The 20,525-nt window shown below is 45.3% G+C and overlaps 1 protein-coding gene across 1 annotated transcript in view; it reads right to left on the bottom strand.

Annotated features, from left to right (window-relative positions):
* ttn.1 (titin, tandem duplicate 1) overlaps positions 1 to 19,270 on the bottom strand; it is a 168,373-nt gene extending 149,103 nt beyond the window's left edge. Inside the window, exons 1-34 of the mRNA XM_084022712.1 lie at positions 19,166 to 19,270; positions 18,737 to 18,940; positions 17,856 to 18,143; positions 17,321 to 17,406; positions 17,017 to 17,231; positions 16,609 to 16,822; positions 14,027 to 14,299; positions 13,461 to 13,574; positions 12,412 to 12,642; positions 11,783 to 11,845; positions 11,442 to 11,700; positions 11,184 to 11,253; positions 10,817 to 11,020; positions 10,176 to 10,318; positions 9,893 to 10,038; positions 9,273 to 9,500; positions 8,945 to 9,186; positions 8,640 to 8,872; positions 8,386 to 8,550; positions 8,134 to 8,302; positions 6,074 to 7,770; positions 5,705 to 5,983; positions 4,884 to 5,150; positions 4,327 to 4,599; positions 3,978 to 4,241; positions 3,459 to 3,719; positions 2,954 to 3,214; positions 2,489 to 2,752; positions 2,137 to 2,397; positions 1,625 to 1,885; positions 1,198 to 1,458; positions 817 to 958; positions 560 to 728; positions 107 to 338 (exon numbers count right to left, since the gene is read on the bottom strand). Coding sequence (XP_083878838.1) covers positions 107 to 338; positions 560 to 728; positions 817 to 958; positions 1,198 to 1,458; positions 1,625 to 1,885; positions 2,137 to 2,397; positions 2,489 to 2,752; positions 2,954 to 3,214; positions 3,459 to 3,719; positions 3,978 to 4,241; positions 4,327 to 4,599; positions 4,884 to 5,150; positions 5,705 to 5,983; positions 6,074 to 7,770; positions 8,134 to 8,302; positions 8,386 to 8,550; positions 8,640 to 8,872; positions 8,945 to 9,186; positions 9,273 to 9,500; positions 9,893 to 10,038; positions 10,176 to 10,318; positions 10,817 to 11,020; positions 11,184 to 11,253; positions 11,442 to 11,700; positions 11,783 to 11,845; positions 12,412 to 12,642; positions 13,461 to 13,574; positions 14,027 to 14,299; positions 16,609 to 16,822; positions 17,017 to 17,231; positions 17,321 to 17,406; positions 17,856 to 18,143; positions 18,737 to 18,940; positions 19,166 to 19,256 — 8,530 coding nt within the window. The 5' untranslated portion in view covers positions 19,257 to 19,270. The remainder of the gene's footprint in view (positions 1 to 106; positions 339 to 559; positions 729 to 816; positions 959 to 1,197; positions 1,459 to 1,624; positions 1,886 to 2,136; positions 2,398 to 2,488; positions 2,753 to 2,953; positions 3,215 to 3,458; positions 3,720 to 3,977; positions 4,242 to 4,326; positions 4,600 to 4,883; positions 5,151 to 5,704; positions 5,984 to 6,073; positions 7,771 to 8,133; positions 8,303 to 8,385; positions 8,551 to 8,639; positions 8,873 to 8,944; positions 9,187 to 9,272; positions 9,501 to 9,892; positions 10,039 to 10,175; positions 10,319 to 10,816; positions 11,021 to 11,183; positions 11,254 to 11,441; positions 11,701 to 11,782; positions 11,846 to 12,411; positions 12,643 to 13,460; positions 13,575 to 14,026; positions 14,300 to 16,608; positions 16,823 to 17,016; positions 17,232 to 17,320; positions 17,407 to 17,855; positions 18,144 to 18,736; positions 18,941 to 19,165) is intronic.
* Between the last annotated feature and the right edge of the window lie 1,255 nt (positions 19,271 to 20,525).

Here is a 20,525-nt window from a genome sequence, read left to right as displayed (position 1 = left end):
TGAATTGACTACAGTGATATTCATTTTCAGAAAACACCTTAAATAAATACACAAAGCAGGAAGGAAACAGAAAAGAGGCATCGTGATGGATCAGTGGGTCTCTTACGTCTGACGTGGAGGTTCATGGTTGTCTTGTTCTTGCCGGCGATGAAGGTGTACTCGCCGGCATCACTCCGGTACGTCTCAGAGATGGTGAGGCGGTGCAGCTTCCTGATGGTCACGTAGCTGAACCTCTGCTCCACCTCGAAATGGATCTCCATGCCGTTCCTCAGCCAACGACCCTCCACGTCATCCTCGTTCACCTCGAACTCAAAGGTCGCTCTTTGTTTCTCAACAACCTGCAAAAAGCGACAAATGGTGCGGTTAAATACCGGGAATTCAGATTCTAGTATTTTCCCAGGAAGTCCAAACTAAATCTGCTCCCATTTCTGCAGGAGACTGCCAGAACATTTTATTTTTCATAGACAAAACTTTCGTACAATATCTCTAGTTAATTATCTGCACTTCAGTGGTTAAAATGTAAATCAATTGAAATCAGAAATAAACCAGATATACTCACAGTGGTGTCCCTGCTAGAGGACTCTGAGATCTTGATGTCCCGGCCCTCCACTCCCAGGCTGGCCTTGGACATACTTGACCCGGCCACGGCAGTGTATTCGCCAGCATCAGACTGGCGGACGGACGGCAGAACCAGACGGTGCACGAACTGATCCGAGGTCATTTTATATCTGCAGGAGAAACGCAGTTAGGTGGAACGTCGGTGAATTAATTTGTTTTCTTGATGTTGGTATGAATATGAATATGAAGCTACTCTACCTGTCGGACATCTCCAGCTCCTGACCGTCCTTCATCCATATCACCTGGATGTTGTCTTCAGAAACTTCACATTCAAACGTTGCTCTCTTCTTCTCTGTGATCTTCAGGTCCTTCAGGTTTTTTGTGAATTCAACCACACGGGCTACAACCAAAAAAAAACAGGAATCCATCAAAAGGTGCTGAAATAATTTGAGGTGGTTTTCCCTTCATGAAACATGAACAGTCTGCTTAGTGTCAGTACACAGGAGGATGTGATTGATATCTTTATGCTATAGAACAATCTAGAAGCTCAACATAGAGCTGGAAGTGGAGAAGCTAGCAGCTGTTCTATCAGTGGGGTGGTTGGTGGAGCCCAAACCAGAGGTAAATCACAAGTTTTACCTTCAACATAGAGTTTGGATGTAGTGACAGCAGAACCGGCCATGAAGGTGTACTCGGCGCTGTCTCCGAAGTGAACGTTCCTGATGCTCAGAGTGTGAGTCGTCTGTTTGCAGCGAGCCTGGCATCTATCCGTGGACCGGATCTCCACGCCGTTCTTCAGCCACTTGTAGGTGACGCCCTCGTAGTTGACGTTGACCTCGAACGTGACCGCATCTTTCTCCTGAGCGTTCAGGTTCTGCAGCATCGTTGTGATAAGGATGGCTGGAAAACAACGACAGAAACGATGGTGAGTTCACCGGAACTTTCACTGTTTTCAGATAAAAGTGCACCATGGGAAGATGAGATACACTTGTAGGCATAACAACACACACAGTGGCAGCAACAAGCAATGGGACGTCAGTGATAGCAGCTACAGGGAAGAGCTTACGGTTAACGGTGAGCGTGGCAGAGACTCGGTCGTTCCCGCAGACGAAGGTGTACTCTGCAGAGTCCTCCCTGCTGGTGTTCATGATCTTCAGCTGGTGGAGTTTCCCCTGAACCACGATCCTGAACTTCTCGCTCATCTCGATCTCCACGCCGTCTTTCAGCCACGTGGACGGCACATTGAAGTGAGAAACTTCACACTCGAACGAGGCCACCTGGGTCTCTGGGACCTGGACGCTCTTCAGGGGTTTGGTGACTCGCAGGGCTGAGGACAGAACGTCAGTCAACAAATGTCATCCAAATATGAACTCTCATTAAATACATTATGGATCCTAAAAATGAGATTTCATAAAGACCATTTCCTATGATAACAACAATAGTGTTATCTGAATCAGAACACTAAACTTGGTGTTGGCTGATACTTGTTCACAGTCCTAACACTTAAATGTAAGACTTTTGGTAATTTTCCTACACTTTTGAAAGCCTGCAAATGTGCAGTGCTATGCTAACACTTACACTCGACGATGAGGCGGGCGCTGGACTGGAGGTGGCCCACCACGGCGGTGTACTCGCCCTCTTTGCTGTTGTTCACATCCTGGACAACCAGTTTGTGGGTCTTCTTCTCAGAGAGCAACCTGTAGTCGCCGTTTGTCTTCAGCTCCACGTGGTTGAACATCCATGTCACGGGGATATTGTCCTCAGAGATGCCAACCTCAAATACGGCCGTTGCACCCAACAGTGATGTCACATCCTTCGGCTTCTTCAGGATTTTGATGGCTGTGGGGAAAATATGTTACAGTTTTAAAATTTGCCGTATAAGGATTTTCTTTGGAACTGTGTTCCTCTGGAAACATCAGCGGCTGCTTACTTTCAACGTTCAGCCGGGAGTTTGCAGACAGTTTTCCCAGTTTGAAAGAGTAGACAGACTCGTCCTGTGTGGTGCAGTTCTTGATTTTCAGGGTGTGGACTGTGCCTTTAGTAATGATTTCATATTTATTGCTGGGCTGGATCTCAACACCGTTCTTGATCCACTGTGCCCCCTTTACATCCTCGTGGGTCAGCTCCAGGGTGAAGACAGCTTCCTGAGTCTGGACCACGTTCAGGTTCTTCAGGGTCTTCTTGATCTTCACAGCTGCAGAGACAAACAGAATTGTTAATCCAGGGATTGATCATTTGTGTGTTACTGGGTGCTTTAGTTCAGTTGCAAGTAGCCGTTGTTATATTTTCCAAATATCAAACCAAATCCCAATTTGCATTCAATCATTTTGAAGAAATACTAGTTGGGAGGTATGCTTCATCATGCATCTGTGTCCTTCATGAAACCTGGACCTACCCTCGACTTTCAGGGTGGCGGACGTCTTGGAGGTGGCAACCTGGTAGGTGTACTCTCCAACATCGGTGGCTTTGGTAATCATGATCACAAGGCGTCTGACGGCACCGTTCACCTCGCTCAGCGTGTTCTCGTTGAAGTCCACAGGTTTGCCGTCTTTCAGCCACTTGCCCTCAGCGGAGGGGTTGGCTACTTCACACTCCAGCACAGAGGTCTGGGAGTCAGCAACCACCAAGTCATGCAGGGGCTTCTTGATAGCGCCACCTGGGGACGGGAGTTAGTTCCTGTTAGTTAACACTATGTCCAGTCTGCAGTACAATGTGTTAACTTGTGATGGAGAATATTGCTGAGATTGCTGAATAGGACAGGTAGACTGGACAGGGGACAGAATAAGGGGACGACATTCCAGCAAATGGCCATGGGTGGGATTTGAACCCAGGTCACTGTGTGGGGCGAGCTACCTTGGCGTCCAGTTACATTTTAAATGTAAGAAATGTTGCCTGCTTACCTGCTACGGTGAGTGAAGCGCTGCACATCTTCTCACCAGCAGCAAACATGTACTCGCCCTCTTCATCCTTCATTGCGTTCAAGACGGTCAGGGTGTGGTGCTTGTTCTTGGACTCCATCTTGTACTTTGCGCTGGCTTTGAGCGGCTGCCTCTTGAAGGTCCAGAAGGCGTCGATGCCTGGGTGAGAAACCTCGGCCTCGAATGTGACGTTCTCAGACTCTGAGCACTCCTTGTTTTTAATCGGCTTCACAATCTGGACAGCTGAGAGATGGAACAAGCATTAGCCTATGTAATTAGTGATCAACTAGTTGTCATGACGATGCATGTTAACAATCAATAAGGCAATGTGTCCAGCAGATGGTGCTGTTTGAGTCAGCAGCAGGTCCCGGCCCAGGTAGGACAAAACAATCAGTCGATTTCTGTCACAATTCTGTTGATTTAATCATCATACATAATTGTGTGTGTATGTTGAAAGTCGACACACGTTAAACCTCCATCAATTTTCTCAGTACAACTTACTCTGAACAGAAAATCTACAACTGGTGTCAGCTCGGCCAACCACGAGTTTGTAGTGTCCTTCATCGGAGGCGTAGGTCCTGTTGAAGACCAGACGCTGCTTGGCTCCCTTCGCCACAATCTGGATTCGGTCACTGGCTGTCAGCAGTTTGTCATTGTGGTACCATTTGACTGAGCTGACGTCCTGAGCCGAGATCTTGGTCTCTAGGGTAGCCTTGGTACCCTCAACTGCACTAGTGTCCTTCAGTGGGATCAGGACGCCGATTGCTGTAACCCAAGATAAAATTGTTGGTAACGTTTTACTTTTGGAATAAATCCTTCAGAAACATGACATGCATCTAAGGTGCCTTACTCTGAATGACCAGCTTTGCAGAGGTTGAGATCGCCTGATCGGGAACCACAAAGGAGTACATTCCATAGTCATCCTTTTTGGTGTCTTCAATCAGGAGTTTGTGGATCTGTTTGTCGATAACAATGTGCACACGGTCGGAGGCTGTGACTGGCTGTCCGTTCTTCATCCAGTTTCCTTCAACCTTCTCCTGAGAGAACTTGACCTCCAGTTGAGCAATGTCGCCCTCGCAGATGGTCAGGTCAGCCAGAGGCTGCATCAGAGTCACTGGACGCACTGAAACATCAAGACAAACATGTTAGGTGCTGGATACGGACAGAATAAAGTGAGACTAGTGCAACGATAGAGGCTGCAGTATTCTCAGACTCAGTCCTAAAGCCTTTATATCATTGGGTGCATTGTGGTGTGACAAGAAAGGACAATAAATCTAAGTGGACAAGGCCAAATGTCATGTGAATCTGACCAGAAGTCTCACATTTCTGGATATATTTACAGGCTTGGACCAACCTAGAACCTCCACATTTACTAGGTACAAAAACTTTATAACTTCCATCACTCACATTTCATCTTGAGTGATGCACTTGTCTTGAACTCGCCCACTTTGAAGGTATATTTTCCCTGGTCCACCTTCTTGACATCTTTGACAGACAAGGTATGTCTTCCACGGCGGGAGGACATGACATATTTACTGCTGTGAGACAGCGGCTTTTCTCCAAAGAACCAGCTGCCTTCAGCGTCCTCACGGGATACAACACATTCAAACTCTCCAGAGTACGTCTCAGGAACCTCAGTGCTCTCCAGTCTCTTCAGGATCTCCAGTGGAGCTCCTGTTTGTGACATAATACAGATGGTACATGAGTGCCTGCAGTTTATTGAAAAGTCAATCATGCACTTGGCATAGTCATAACAGAAATCCATGCTTAAGTTTAAGATCACCTTAATTTTTAAGTATGTTTTTACATGACTGAACCAGTTGAGTGTCAGTGTTCAGGAATGTCATAACATGTGGGCCTATGTGTCCATCATCTCTCCATAAATAAATGTTTAGGTCACAGAAATGAACGAAATTAAGAAAACTCAATATAGCAGGATGGTTAGAGGGTCACTTCTGTACAAAGTAAAGTGACTCCCATCCTGGACTCACTCTGATCACACCGGAGGAAACTGGTGGAACATGACTCACTACTTTGTTCACAAGGCACACATTAAAGCTGTGGAGCTAGCACGCTAGCTAGTAAACTAGCCTAAGTTAATGCTCACCATGACAACGAACAACAGTCACCATTTTGTGTTGTAGTAGTCACATGACCATAGAAAAAGTTCAATATCTGTTCTCCTCCAATTCTCTTTGAACAGTTTAGGTACTGTCCTCTCAACCCACCTTCAACATTGAGCTTGGCAGTTGTCCTGACATCCTCGTCTATAACCATGCAGGTGAATTCTGCATCGTCCTTCATGCCAATCACCAGTACAGACAGGAAGTGAACCTTTCTATCAGAGTGCATCCTGTATTTGTCTCCGGAGAAGATTTCCACATTATTCTTCAGCCATTTGACCTTGACAAAAGGCTCATTGGTTTCACACTCAAAGGTTGCCATGGTGTCCTTCTCTTTTGCGTTGACGTCCTCCAGCTTCTGTGTGAAGGAGATGACTTGCTTTGCTGCAAAGAATAACAACACAATCTTTGTTACAAAATGAACAATTCAAATACCGAATAACATGAACATTATATAAAGTCCAGAGTTGTTACCTTGTACCAGCAGGAAAGCATGACTTGAAGTCTCTCCAGCAGCGCTTGAAGCTTTAACCATGACACTAGCAGAGTCCTCGGCTCTGACATTTCTGATCACCAGTTCACACACATGATCCTCTGGCCAGTACCAGTAAATACGATCAGACTTCTCTAGCTGAACACCATTTTTGAACCACTGGCACTCAGGTTCTGGTCTACCGACGACTCTGACTCTGAATTTGACTTCGTCACCCTGTGCAACTGTCTGGCTGGTAATACGCTCCAGGATCTTAGGAGCTTCCATGCTGGCTGAGAGCTTGACCCTTTCTGGTTTGAGAGGTTTAGCTGTGATCTTGCGGCGCTCCTCTTCCTTCTTTTTCTCAGCCTCCTCCTTCGCCATAGCACGGTGAAGCAGATCCTCCTTTGTTTTCTTCAGCAGATCCTCGTAGGACTCATCCTTCTTACGTGACTTGAGCTCCACGGCTGTGATGGATTCATAATAACCTTCCTCTGTCCTACGCTTGAACTTGCCTCTCAGCTCCTCTGACTCCTCTGTGGATTTCTCATGAACGATTCTGTGGGCCTTCTTCAGCATGACCACCTCTTTTAGCTGAGAGTCGTCTGCTGGTTTCTCGGACTTCACCACCTCAAATTGTACTTTTCCAGGTTCAGGTGCGGCCTCAGTTGTCTTACCCTCTGGGGCATGGCGCAGATGAGTCCTGAAGTCCTCTTTCTGCTGAATCTCCAGCTTCACGGTATGCTCGGCAGAGCCCAGGCTGTTGTCGGCCACTACTTTGACCTCTCCTGAATCATAGGATTTGATTTCAGTGATCTCCAGGTAGTAAATACCATCATACCGAAGTCTGTATCTCTTGCTTTTGCGGATAAGTTGTCCGTTGAGGTACCAGTTTACCTTGGGTGCTGGATAACCAGTCACTCTGCAGCGGAATCGTGCAATGTCGCCTTCCAGCACTCTGGCTGGTTCAGGCAGGAGGACAATCTGTGGTTTGGTCTTTTCAAATTCCTCATCAGTGGTGACTCCTGCAGGTCCTCCCTCATGAGCTATGCGTTCAATCTCATCCATTCTGTGCAATCCCTTCCTGCCTTCAGGAAGCTGCGTCTCCTCAACCAGACCCTTCTCATCCTTGACTACCAGTGTCGCTGAGGTCTGGTCGACTCCGTACTTGTTTGTGGCTCTGCAGGTGATGACGCCACTGTCTCTAGCATAAGCAGCTTCATAGTCAAGACTGCAGTAGCCAAATTCATTGACCATGCGCAACCTGTTGGCAGCTTCCAGGGGTTTGCCGTCATGCAGCCACTCCACTACCATGGTGGGGTCACCAATAGGGGTTAGTCTGCACTCAAAATGAGCTGGACCAAAACGCTTCATTCTGATAGAGGTCAGCTTCTTCTTGAACTGTGGTTTCTGCTGCTTCTCTTTGTCGTACAGATCGCCCTCCTCCCACTGCTCTTGACCGTATCTTAGATGAAGAGGCTCCAACTCGGGAGGGGCGATCTCCTTGGCTTTGTAGGTTCCTTTGGGAATAATGAGCTTCCTCTCTGGTTCAGGTTCAACATAGTCCACTTCAATATTGACTCTGCAGCGAGTGGTGTCTCTGCCGGCCTTGTTAATGGCTGTAGCAGTGTACCAGGCGCTGTCTGAGCCAGCTGCTGAGGGAATCTGGAATTTCGCCTCTCCTCTGGTTCCTTCAACCCTGGAAGATTGATTTGTCATATCAGAATATCTTTTGGGTTTTTACTACAATGAAAAATTACATTTCCTTGACCAATACTTTGAAACCCGGGACTTGACTCATCAATGTTTGGTAAATCCAAATATAAACATCACCTTACTTAAGAGGAACTCAAAGCTCAAAATATTGGAAGAATTATTAAATGTACAGAGAAGATAGGATATATATACAGATAGAGAGAGAGAGTATAAACATTCCTAGCTAGCTCTCTTATTTGTCCAAAGCAAAATAACTCCAAGGGTGCTATGAGTTTACTGTAAACTCAGTTTGGGTGACAGAGGGCTAATTTACAAAAACTGATAATACAGCTAATATAACACATACCTGATGTTTGGATGCTTATGTGGGGTGATAATGTCACTGTTTTTCAGCCAGACGATGTCAGGCAGGGGGTTACCAATGGCTCTGACAGCCAGCTCAACCAGAGTGCCCTGCTTTACACTCAAATTCTTCAGTTTCTCAATGAACTGGGGGCGTACCAAGGTTTCCTTGGCTGAAAAAAAAAAGAAAATAAATTAAAACCTTAAAGTCAATAAATGTTCGAAAGTAATCTCTTCACAACAGCTGCAGACTCACCATCAACAGTGAGAGTTACAGAGACATTAGTACGTCCAGCTCTGTTCTGAGCGATGACTGTCCACTCTCCAGAGTCTTGTGGCATGGCCGGGACGATGATCAGTGACTGGGTACCGTCCTCTTTAACCACTATCTTGTGGGTGTAGTCGCTAACCACTTGTTGACCTGAGGTGGGGATGTGTGGATTTTGGTTATTGTGATGACAATAAATCATATACAAGACCTAAATGAATTTTGATCAATTTTTGACTTACCATTGTGGAACCAGTATGTCTCTGGCATCGGCCTTCCAACGACCTTCAAGTCGAATCTGGCAGTTTGCCCCTCAGAGCATTTACATGAGGAAGGTTTCATGACAAACACAGGCTTGTAGAGTCTTTCCAGCTGAGCCTCGTCTGTCTCGTCAAGTCGGCGGGCTGGAGAACGTCCGGGGGAACGGCTAGATGAACGTCCTGGTGAGCGGCTCATTGAGCGAGGAGATGTGGACCTGAGGAAAAAACACAGTTGATACCCAGATGTCCACAGTTGTACACCTGAGAAGTATTTCTTATTTCTTTACCTGATCCTCTGCATCGCTGGCTGTGGTGTGTATCTCTGAGGTGTTACAGCTCCGGATGGCTCAACGTAGAGTTTCCCAGAACTGACAGCATTTCCCTTCACATTGGTGGCGAAGGCAGTGTACACGCCCTCATCCTCTGGTAGAACCACAGCAAGGCGAAGGCTGGCTCGTCCATCTTGGAGAACCTCCATCTGGTACCGGTCGCCGGGCCTGATGCGCTGGCCGTCTTTGAACCAAGCAATCTGGTAGAAAATTTAATGTAATCCACGTTTTACAAATGAGCAATTGCAAGCTCTATCTTCATTCTAACTTTCTTAAACTGCTGTACCTTGGGGAGCGGCATTCCAGCCATCTTGCAGTGGAAAGTGACGCTCATTCCGTCCATGATCCTGTAGTTTTTGACAGGAGTGTCAAAGGTTGGCTGCATGGCCTCAGTAGGGGCAGCTGTCACCATCAACTCTCCATCCTCTGTCACTATCTGTCTGTAGGTAATCTTCATAATGCACAGTTCGATTTCCTCGGTGATCCTCTGCTCAATAGCAGAAAGATGGAATTCCTGTAGAGCAGATGAGACATTAGAAATCTGAACAGGACTCAGGTACTCTGGAGCGCTCAACAATAGTTTAATTGTTTTAACAGTGACTGTCAATCAATAATCATCTAACCACTGTTTGATGGTTAGTTGAATATTGGCTAAGCCCTTGTTGCACAGGAGTGTTCGGGCTAGAAATGGAAAAAACATTGCAAATTATGGGAGTACTTGGAAATACTTTCACTATTTGTACAACATTGACTTTGACCTTTGTTCCTATTTTCTATTTGTAGCATAGACTTTCCTCGGCAATTGCAGATATCCAAGTGCAAACTGGTCCCCAGAACCTCCATATAGATAGTTCCATACAAACTAAACCTCTACAAGACACTCTCCAACTGTGGCTAAAGACCTACCTGTCCAGAGATAAAGGTGGTGGTCCTCTGCTCCATTGTTGTAATGACAACGGGGGGAACGTCTCCTACTTTGGGCTCCTGCACCACGGCTGTCATTTCGGTCTTAAAGGTTGCTTCATGTTTCTTCATGCAGATTTCATATTCCTCTGTTTGTCAAACACAGCATTTAAAGTTGCATGAGCTCAGGCAGCTTATTTCACTGACTGGAAACACCCTGACATCAGACAACCAGTTCTTCTTCTGAAGTGATTGCAAACTTAAGTTGATGTCGATGTTTGCCTACCTTCCTCCAGCAGACTGGCAGAGGCTGAGACTTCTCCAAGCTGGTTCTTGACAAAGACGGAGTATTCTCCGGCATCATCAGAGAAGGTCATGGAGATCTCCAACTTACATTCTCCGGTCTCCTTCTTGTAGGCAACTTTGTATCTGATGGACCGTGGAGGAGAAAGACCATGTTAAAGGCAATGCAATGACAGCTAGCGCCCCCTGAAGACGACAGTGTTCATTACAGACACAATCTGAACAGAGATTATTCAGATCTTATCTTATCTTACAGTCTTGCCAGAAATGGAGCTAAAAAGCTCTAACACCTAGGACATGTGAAAGCTCCAAAAGTGTCCAAAGTACAATATCAAATATTGTGTGTTTATTTTCTGTCTTGAGTTTTTAACATATTGTTCCCATGTACCCAAGACCTTTGGGAGATGTTTTTAAGGGAGAATGTTGACGTTGCCACTAGAGTTTAAATTGAGTTTGTAATATGTTTGTGATGACAGAGCAAAGGACATTAGGTACATTGGGTGTACAGTAAAATGATAATGTTTAGAATCATATTAAATCAAATAAAAATAAATCACTTAAATCCTTGGGAATCTTCCACTGGCCACCATGAAAACCTGACCGATAGATTTGAAACTAACATACCTATATCCGGTAGTGAGCGGGATGCCGCTCTTCTTCCAGATGATGTGTGGTTTGGGGCTTCCCCCAACCTGGCATTCAAACACAACACTTCCTCCTTCCACCAGCTTCTGGAAGGTTGGCTTCTGGATAAAGAAGGGAGCGATGGCCGTAGTATCGGCCTCGCTCACCTGAGACATGGTCTCCTCTCTGACTTCTTCGGTTACTCTGAAAACACAAATCTCTGATTAGAATTACCAATACAGAGCTGTACCATTAGCTATCTTTAAGTCTCAACGATATTAAATTAAGAAGCTGAACCTTTGTCAAGTTTATGAACCTGCGCCATATTTCTTATATTGCAAACGTTAAAGGAGGTTGATGAACTCACAGTTTCTCAGCAGTTTCAACATGTTGGGTTACAACAGCGATCTCCTCTCTGCTCTCGATGTCCTCAGACACTGGAGGGGAAAGACAGACAATTGTACCAAAGGGCAGCTGGCTTTAAAGAAGGATCAAATACAACGTGAAACCAGAAGAGACCCCAAATTTAGAGGAATATTCAAAACGGACTATTCGAGTCATATGTAATGCAAATCATTGATTTATTGACTATTGATGTGTCTCCTGTTCTACTAGTTGTACTGACCCTGGACAAGCAGGTAGCAGGAGGTGCTGACGGTGCCCGCCTCGTTTGTGGCGGTGCAGGTGAAGCGTCCGCTGTCTTCAGCGAACGCCTCGCGGATCACCAGCTGGGCGAATCCGTTCTCGTAGCTGATCTGAAAATCAATGGAGCTCTCAATCTTGTAGTCCTCCCTGAACCACATGATGGTGGGTGTTGGTTGACCACTGATCTGGCACTCCAGGGTCACTGACTCGCCTTCCGTCACGTTTGTGTTCTTCAATCCCTGCAAACAAAACAACCCTTTTAGAAAATGTTATTTTCCTTCCAGGGCATGAATATTTTAGAGGGGTTTGAGGAGAACTTACGGACACCAATGTGGCCGGGAGCACGGCAGAGCCTGCAGAAGGTACGGCTGCTGCCTCCACCACCTGTCGGACAGTCACAGATATGTTAGCACACCACAGTTTAACAGGAAACACATCTGCTTCTGAAATCCTTGGCATGGAACACAGCAGAAAGACTGGACAAGACGTTTAACATATAAAGAAAAGATGACACAGCACATAAAAGATGGACATGGGGCTGGCGGGGCTCAAGAGGTGAGAAGGAGTTTGTCAATGGTGTCGATGAGGATGTTAAATTTCATGTTAGAGGGATATGAATTCCTGGATTTACCGACAAATCAAGAAAACCTGATGTATAAAAAACGAGACGAATGTAATGTTGGGGCGAGGGCCAAAGGACGAAAATTCTGCTTCTTAGATTTTACTTTTCTTGCTTTTAAAGTGTATCATGTGTCCAGCTGATGGCATTAGAGTAAAGGTCAGAGAGGTGATCGAAATATTAGGGTCATTATATCGTGGCTAGTGATGTTGAGATGTGTTGTCCAAAAGCACCAATTGTTTACTTGGACTATAGAACTTATCTGACCTTAACTGACTCATCAGGTTTTCTTGTCCTGTTCAGATCCAGCCCACTACACTAGATTACAAACCTGGGCTCCCCAGTCCTCATACATTCTCTCCATGCCCCCCGAGACCACCACCCCCGTCTGATATGTTTCGGTGAAGTCTTTGAACGGTGGAGGGATGGACTGCTGTGTCTCTCTGGCCATCGTACGAGATGGACTAGGAGACTTGACGGGCTTGATGATCTTCCTAGCGGTGGCAGAGGTTGACGCTAACTCTTTCTGCAGAGAGGCGATAGCCGAGCCGGCGATGGAAACCTGACCGACCCAAAGAGGAGGAACAGGCACACCATCATCAGTAAAAAATGTTGGTTTCAAAGTATTAACCCACAGCATAAGGAGAGTACTACAGAGGTTAGTTTTATTAAAGGTACTACAGGGAAAAATGAAGGGGTTTTAAATAAAGCCGGATTAATTAATTGTGGAGTTTGTTTACGGATTAAGGGGGTGAAGAAAAACAAGGTTAAATGTGGATTCATTTTGTTATTTAAAATATATTATTTAGTCATTTCTACACTCTCATACGGTTCACAAGTTTGCATTTCAGGCAAGCGGTAAAACCTACACGGACCATGCAGGATCCGGGACTGTATGATGTTGGATTTTAAGCTAGTTAGTCAGCAGATCTAGTCTTACGTCATCTTTACTGATTCTGGGTTTTCACACTCCCAGCTACATCTTAGATAGCATTCAGTTTGCCAAACTTGATATTGGCTTTTAACCTGGGACCTGTTAGCGTTAGCTTCAGTCAGTTAGCATCATTTCATATAATGTAGCCATATTTAAAACCCCTTTGAGGGATTCTTATATGAAATGGTCAACATATAAAATTAATCTGGATGTTAACTTTTCAACCAAGTCTAGATTTACACCTAAAATCTGCCAGTTACAGTAGTTCGGCAGACAGCAAAGACGAGGTCATTGGCAGGTTAGCAAAAGTAAGGGGGGGGGGGGGGGGGGGAGACATGGCGAAAGGTCAGTTCTAGGTTGGATGATTAAATAAAGATGGTTTAATATGAATATTCTTGGTGTTAGCAGGTTATTTTCTACTGCTTGCCTGATGTTCCCGCTCTTACCTCGGAGCTAACCTCGTGTTTTGGGACAGAAACCTTAGAGACTGTGAAATGCGGAGCTGGAGATGTGGTGAGACCAGCGTCCACATGGGAAGAGGTTTCTGTCACTCTCTGAATCTGGAGTAACCAACAGAGTTCACAGGAGCGTTACAAGGAAGATTTTAACAGCTAGACAATGGACATTTTGGTATAAATGTTTTGAATGATACTCTATTACTATAAGTACTGCAAATACCGACATGGTTAACAAGAGATTTGTTCTATTAGATTCATCTTTTTACAGTTATTATCTTTAAGCATTGGCACAAAATATTGCTATTATTGACTCAATTTATGATCCTTTAATTTAACAATCATTTCACATGTCATCATCGAGGACACCTGGGAGACATTATCCTCTATATATCATTATCATTTATACGTGCCAAGCATATTGACATTTCTTTCCATTTTGAAAGCCTGAAAATGGTATGCCATTGCAGTAAAATGATTCTATGTATAAAAGAGGACCTAGAGAAAGAATCTCTTGGTAATGTTGTGTCTTTGCTCTGGAGGCTAACCTCGCTAACCTGAGGCAGCGTTGCTTCAGCGGTAAACTCGGGAGCAGTCGTAAGCATTTGACCAGCCTGCACTCTTGTTGTTGTTGTCCAGCCAGCTTGATGCTGTTGATCAGCAGCCATGGCGGCGGTGGCGGCGGCGGCCTGCTGCCTTAACTGTGCCTCTACGGCCCCCTCCGCCTCCTCAGCCCGAACGCCCTCCACATGCACAGGGTGACGGACGCGAGCGAGGTCAACGGCGGCCATCACTTTGGCCACCGCCCCGGCCTTTTTCCCTCCCTCGGCCTGAAGACACAACCAGCAGCACATAGATCAGGACATCCATGGCAGGACGGAGGCAGGCAGGCAGACCAGGGGAACCCTTTTCTCAGTTAAGCAATCTATTCCCTCAAATGAATACAAATTCATTCCATTTGTTCTGAAGACTATTTAAATTCAGATCAATACTTAAACATGTCCGTCTACTTTATTTCCATGAGTTCTTCACCAGCTGCCAGTACCCGGGACCTGTTAGCTTTAGCCTCACCCTGTTAGCATGCTTTATGTAGCTTTTAAGTGCACAATTCAAGACCCTTTTACAGGGTTCTTGATTTGGAAACACTCTAAAGTCCCCAGCTAAGTTTTTAACCAGCACACATGGTAGCTTGCTAGCTAACGACAGATGCAGATTAGGTATTAGCATGGTGGCATTAGCTACCTAGTTCGCTAGGTAACTAAATATGATGATTTACTACTGACAGTCATCATTTTAGATAAAATCCAATATGTACAGATGGATATTCATGACTGTGAGTTATAGTAGAGACTTGGTTAGCCTAGCTTAGAAAGACCCTGGAGTATCCGATGATGTCATTCTGCTTAATTATTAGACATGTGCTTGTTGTTTGTTGGATAATTTGATCAAACATGTGACCCCTGGACACCTCCCTGCCTCTGTAAGAGACACTGAACCTTGAACAGCAACATCACTCTTACAGACATTTTCAAAGAATCACGTTCACATCATTTTGTGATTCTTGAAAACGGGATCAACTCCTGGTTTGTTGGACACTGAAATGAAGCAAAGCAAAAACTCTGATCCAGGTTTTGGATCAATGTCACTTTCAGGAGTCCAAAAACCAAATGTTAATCTAGTAGGCTATTTAATGACATACAGAAAGGTTGTGGTATTAATGTGAGTATTAACGTACTCAGATATTTCATCTGTTTGACATGCCAGAAATAAAACCGTGAAGAACTCCGCTGAAGAGCAACGTGAACAGACATTCAAAGTGAAGCAAAGTGAAACGGCAAACAAACTCAAAAAAGAGGTTTCAAAAAAGATCAGCAGTGATGTGTCCACGCGTGACGGATGAAGAGCTACCTGCTGGAAGGCCGGGCGGACATCTTGGTTCCCATCACAGTAATGCCTCTCTTCCTTATTAAAGGTCAATAAACTCTTGTGACTGGACAAACCTGGTGACACGTCACGGTTCTGAAATCTGAAGGTTTCTTCGGTTGGATGGTTTGAAACAGGTGACGAGTGTTTGTGGGTGAAGACAGAGGACGGATCTGAGCAGATGCATGACGGACTGAAACACGCATCCTCAGTAGCGCCCTCTGTTGGTGTCACCACGCCACTTTTTTCTTCTTCTGAGGGCATCTTGTCTTCATACTTTCCAGAGGAACCTCCCTGTCTCGGGTTGAACTCGTCACCACATGAACCCAAATGATTGACGTCACGGTCACATGATGTTTCCTCGTGGCTCTCAGCGTCGTTTCGTCCTTCGTCACTCGGACTTAAACTGTCATCTGATGTTCCAGATGATTGTGACTCCGTTTCAACAATTTGAGGCTAATAACAAAATTAAAAGGATTAACTTCGGTCTTCATATGGCTGTTAAAAACATGAAATATATTTCACGACTTTCAGACTTTTCCGTGTGGAGGAAAAAGAAGCACAAACCAAGAACAACAAAAAAGAGTCTCACTGAAATGAAACGGATGGAAGAAGTGAAGACGGGATCGACGGATGGAAGGTGATATTCATAGTTTTTACCCCAACAACATCATCATCAACAATAACAACAAAAATAATGTGAAACTGTTGTAGCTTAGACGACAAACCAACGTTAGCTTTAGACGACAAACCAACGTTAGCTTTAGACGACAAACCAACGTTAGCTTTAGACGACAAACCAACGTTAGCTTTAGACGACAAACCAACGTTAGCTTTAGACGACAAACCAACGTTAGCTTTAGACAACAAACCAACGTTAGCTTTAGACAACAAACCAACGTTAGCTTTAGACAACAAACCAACGATAGCTTTAGACAACAAACCAACGTTAGCTTTAAACAACAAAACCTCTTAGCTAGTTCATGAAAACCGTCTCAACAACACTTTGGGACTCGCGGTGACCAACAGGTTCTGGTGGTCTAAGTCCTGTGTTGGTGGACCCCCACCCCCCCACCATCAGTAGTCTTCCTCAGTATTTAATTCTACAGCAGATTTGGACGTTAGAGTCACACGATGAGTTAAGTCCTCGAGTCCACCAGGAAACAGGATCCTGATGAACCTGACGTTGTTTTAGTTCTGAGAGACGCCCCCTTACCTCTTTGATCCCTGTGACCTGCTGCTCCAAGCGCTGCTCCTGGCCCAGCTGGGTGACAGAGCTGCTGCTCATACTGGTCATACTGGTCATACTGGTCATGCTGGTCATGCTGGTGTAGCCGGCCTCGCTCACGTAGTCTCCCTGCTTCCAGGGCGGCAGGACGTCGCTGCCGGCAGCCGCCTGCTTACGTGCGGTGATGGGGGACTTGACCGGCCTGATGGGGGACACAGAAAGTCTTGAAATGGGAGAGGCAGGCCTATAGGCTGAGGAGGGAGGTCCAGTTACAGGCCTGAAGGGGGCCAACCTCCGATCACCCCATCGCCCCGCTCACTGATCTAAAATCTGTTATATATCTCTTATAATCTCTTATACATCCACTAACTAAGAACTACTACTGGCTCCACCCACCTGACAGGTGTCGGCGTCTTCACGTGTCGGACAGGTGACGGCGACTGCTGTCGTCCTGCGGTCACCTTGGCGACCAGCAAGGACTGTGTTGGGGACTTGGACATGGGTTTGGGAGGAATTCTGGGTGGAGTCTTGTGAGCCAGCTGCTGAGTCAGCTCGGCACCCTCCACCTGCATCTCCATCATGGCGGAGGCCTGGAAACTGGCCTCCATCCTCTGAGGATGGACCACAGGGAGATGGGACATTCAGTCACTACAGACCAAGGGATTATATTAAGGGAGTATATTTGTGGAGTGTTTTGTACCTTTTCCACTCGGGTCTGACGGCTCTCTGAAATCTGAGAGGTTGAAATCACTGTCTTGGTTTTCTTTGCTGGAACGGCTTCTTCACCTGAACACAAACAAACGCTTCCTTTAGTTTCTCAAATGGACTAAAGTCGTACTGAAATATGTATCTCAACATCTTTATATGATCATGTTTACTGAAGTATCCAAACATTACAGTGAGTAAGTCTCATTCATTGGTGTATTTTGATTTTATTAAAATCCATTTCAAGGAACTGAACGCTGAATCACATGCAAAAACAAGATAAATATATATATATATATATATATATATATATATATATATATATATATATATATATATATATATATATATATATATAAGATGTTATAAAGAAACAAACTGCAGATTCTAAACAGCATGTACATGGAAAAATAGTAAAAGAGGAGTTGTTTGGATTGAAGCTAGCAGCTTCTAGTATTTATGCTAAGCTATCCTAAACATGTCCTGGATCTATCACTGTTGAACATGGCAGACAGTTTAAAGGTCCTCACCTTGAACCAGCAGCTCACAGGTGGAGGTGGCTCGTCCACTGCTGTTGGTGGCGGTCACAGAATATGTCCCAGAATCCTCTGGGAAGGCTTCAGCGATCATCAGACTGTACAGTTCTCCTTCCTGGAGGATCCTGAAGTCGGAAGAGCTCTGGATCTCGGCTCCCTCTCTGTAAAACTTCACCACAGGCGTTGGGATACCCGAGACACGGACGTCCAGTCTCACCTGGCTGCCCTGTCTCACTGTGGAGCTCTGTAGTCTCTGAAGGAAGTTAGGAGGCGCCGTCTCCGCTGCAGAGGAAGATTATTCTTCTCATTATTATTGACTCAAACTGAAGCTCAAAAAACAGCTTCATTGTATCTAGTCGCAAATCAACCAGTACTCAATTACTAGAATTCTACTTTGTTTGAGTGTGTACTTAATTAATTAATAGTGATCCATCCAATTGAGATATTTTAGTCTGGACAAACAAAGGAGTGGACTGACAGACATTATCAGCTGCTTGGCTAAATTGCAAATCAGAATTGTGAGTCATAGTAATGTTTTATGTAGGGAACCAGTTGTTTTCTGACACCTTCTTAGACTACAACATGAAGCCATGACATTTTAGATTTGGTTGGACCTTTCTGCTGCTACTGTGGTGTGGTGTACTCCAAGGCTCCATCTTAGGTCCTATTTTATTCTCATTATTTCAATGTCAACTGGGGTCTGTATTAGAAGATAAAACATCCCTTATTGTTTCTATGCTGATGACACGCAGCTCTATTTCACCTAAAAACGTAACAAAACCTTCAGTCTAAATTCTCTCGAGGATGTCAAATGCTAGATGGTCGAAAGGTGTTGTCTTGAAGTCTACCTGTGTCACCTGTACCTGTGCTCTCACCTGTAACGAGGAGTTCAGCTGTACTTGTGGCTTGTCCAGCACCGTTGGTGGCTCTGACCGAGAATCTCCCGCTGTGTGCGGCGGTCACAGCGGGGATCCTCAGAACAGCGCGGCCATCGCTGAACGAGATCTGAATGCCGGGCAAAGCGGCAGCAGAAAGAACCTGACCATCACGGAACCAGCTCACCTCAGGAACTGGAGAACCTGCAGAGAACACAAGGACCAGATCAGTCTACTGACAGAGAACCTAATCATTATTCACAATATTTATCAAGAAATTCATCTTCCTCAGAATCAGACCAGAGGATAAATATCTGTTTGTGTCCAGTACAGACCAGATCCAGGATCAGCCTGACTCAGCTTTCAGTAATAACGAGCACTGAATCTGTTTTCAGCAATACAGATTGTTTTACTAAAAAGCTTCCTCACCACTAACTTGAGCCTCGAACGTCGCGGCACTACCCTCTAGTGCCACGACGCTCTGCAGCGGCTGTGTGAACGTCGGCGCCTGTGTAGACATGTTGGTCGGCACCCTGCAGGAAATACAGAACACACGATACATTATACACAATACACAACGCATGATACATTATACACAATACACAACGCATGATACATTATACATTATACACAATACACAACGCATGATACATTATACACAATACACAACGCATGATACATTATACACAATACACAACGCATGATACATTATACATTATACACAATACACAACGCATGATACATTATACACAATACACAACGCATGATACATTATAGATGAAGCATTATACATAATAGTTCAATAGTTCGTCACTTTAGAGCCTGAAGACGCCACCAAGTCCAGTCTGAGCTCTAAACCAGAGACCTCTTCCTTCAGGGAACCTGTGGCCCCCGACCACCACTCTGAAATAACACTATGTTATAGAAGCTGGGGCCCCGACTATGTTATAGAAGCTGTGGCCCAACTATGTTGTAGAAGCTGTGGCCCAACTATGTTGTAGAAGCTGGGGCCCCGACTATGTTATAGAAGCTGGGGCCCCCACTATGTTATAGAAGCTGTGGCCCGACTATGTTACAGAAGCTGGGGCCCCAACTATGTTGTAGAAGCTGGGGCCCCGACTATGTTATAGAAGCTGGGGCCCCCACTATGTTATAGAAGCTGGGGCCCCAACTATGTTATAGAAGCTGGGGCCCCAACTATGTTGTAGAAGCTGGGGCCCCGACTATGTTACAGAAGCTGGGGCCCCAACTATGTTGTAGAAGCTGGGGCCCCGACTATGTTATAGAAGCTGTGGCCCGACTATGTTGTAGAAGCTGGGGCCCCGACTATGTTATAGAAGCTGTGGCCCGACTATGTTATAGAAGCTGGGGCCCCGACTATGTTATAGAAGCTGGGGCCCCGACTATGTTATAGAAGCTGTGGCCCGACTATGTTATAGAAGCTGGGGCCCCGACTATGTTATAGAAGCTGTGGCCCCAACTATGTGAAATGTGCTGAGTGTGTCTCAAGGTTTCAGTTTCAGGAAAAGAGAGTGGGGCTATAAATGTGAGGGGGCGGAGCCTGCTGGAGGGCAGATGATGTGACGGAGGGAGACAGCTGGATGCAGACTGTCTTGAGTCGAACCAGGGGGAACCATGTATGAACCTGGACCCGGTTCTCCTGAGGCCCCTTAGTATTCTGGTTCCAGTCTCAGCTCACATAAAATATTCTGTTTCATCTTTATTAAACAACTAAACTTATTATGTTCATATAAATGCTTTCTTACTGAAGTTATTTAAATGTGGATAT

Source organism: Eutrigla gurnardus (genome assembly GCF_963514095.1).
Source record: "Eutrigla gurnardus genome assembly, chromosome: 12".
Taxonomy (NCBI): Eukaryota; Metazoa; Chordata; class Actinopteri; order Perciformes; family Triglidae; genus Eutrigla; species Eutrigla gurnardus.
The sequence above is the reverse complement of the archived record's forward strand: the minus strand, read 5'-3'. Positions and strand labels throughout refer to the sequence as shown.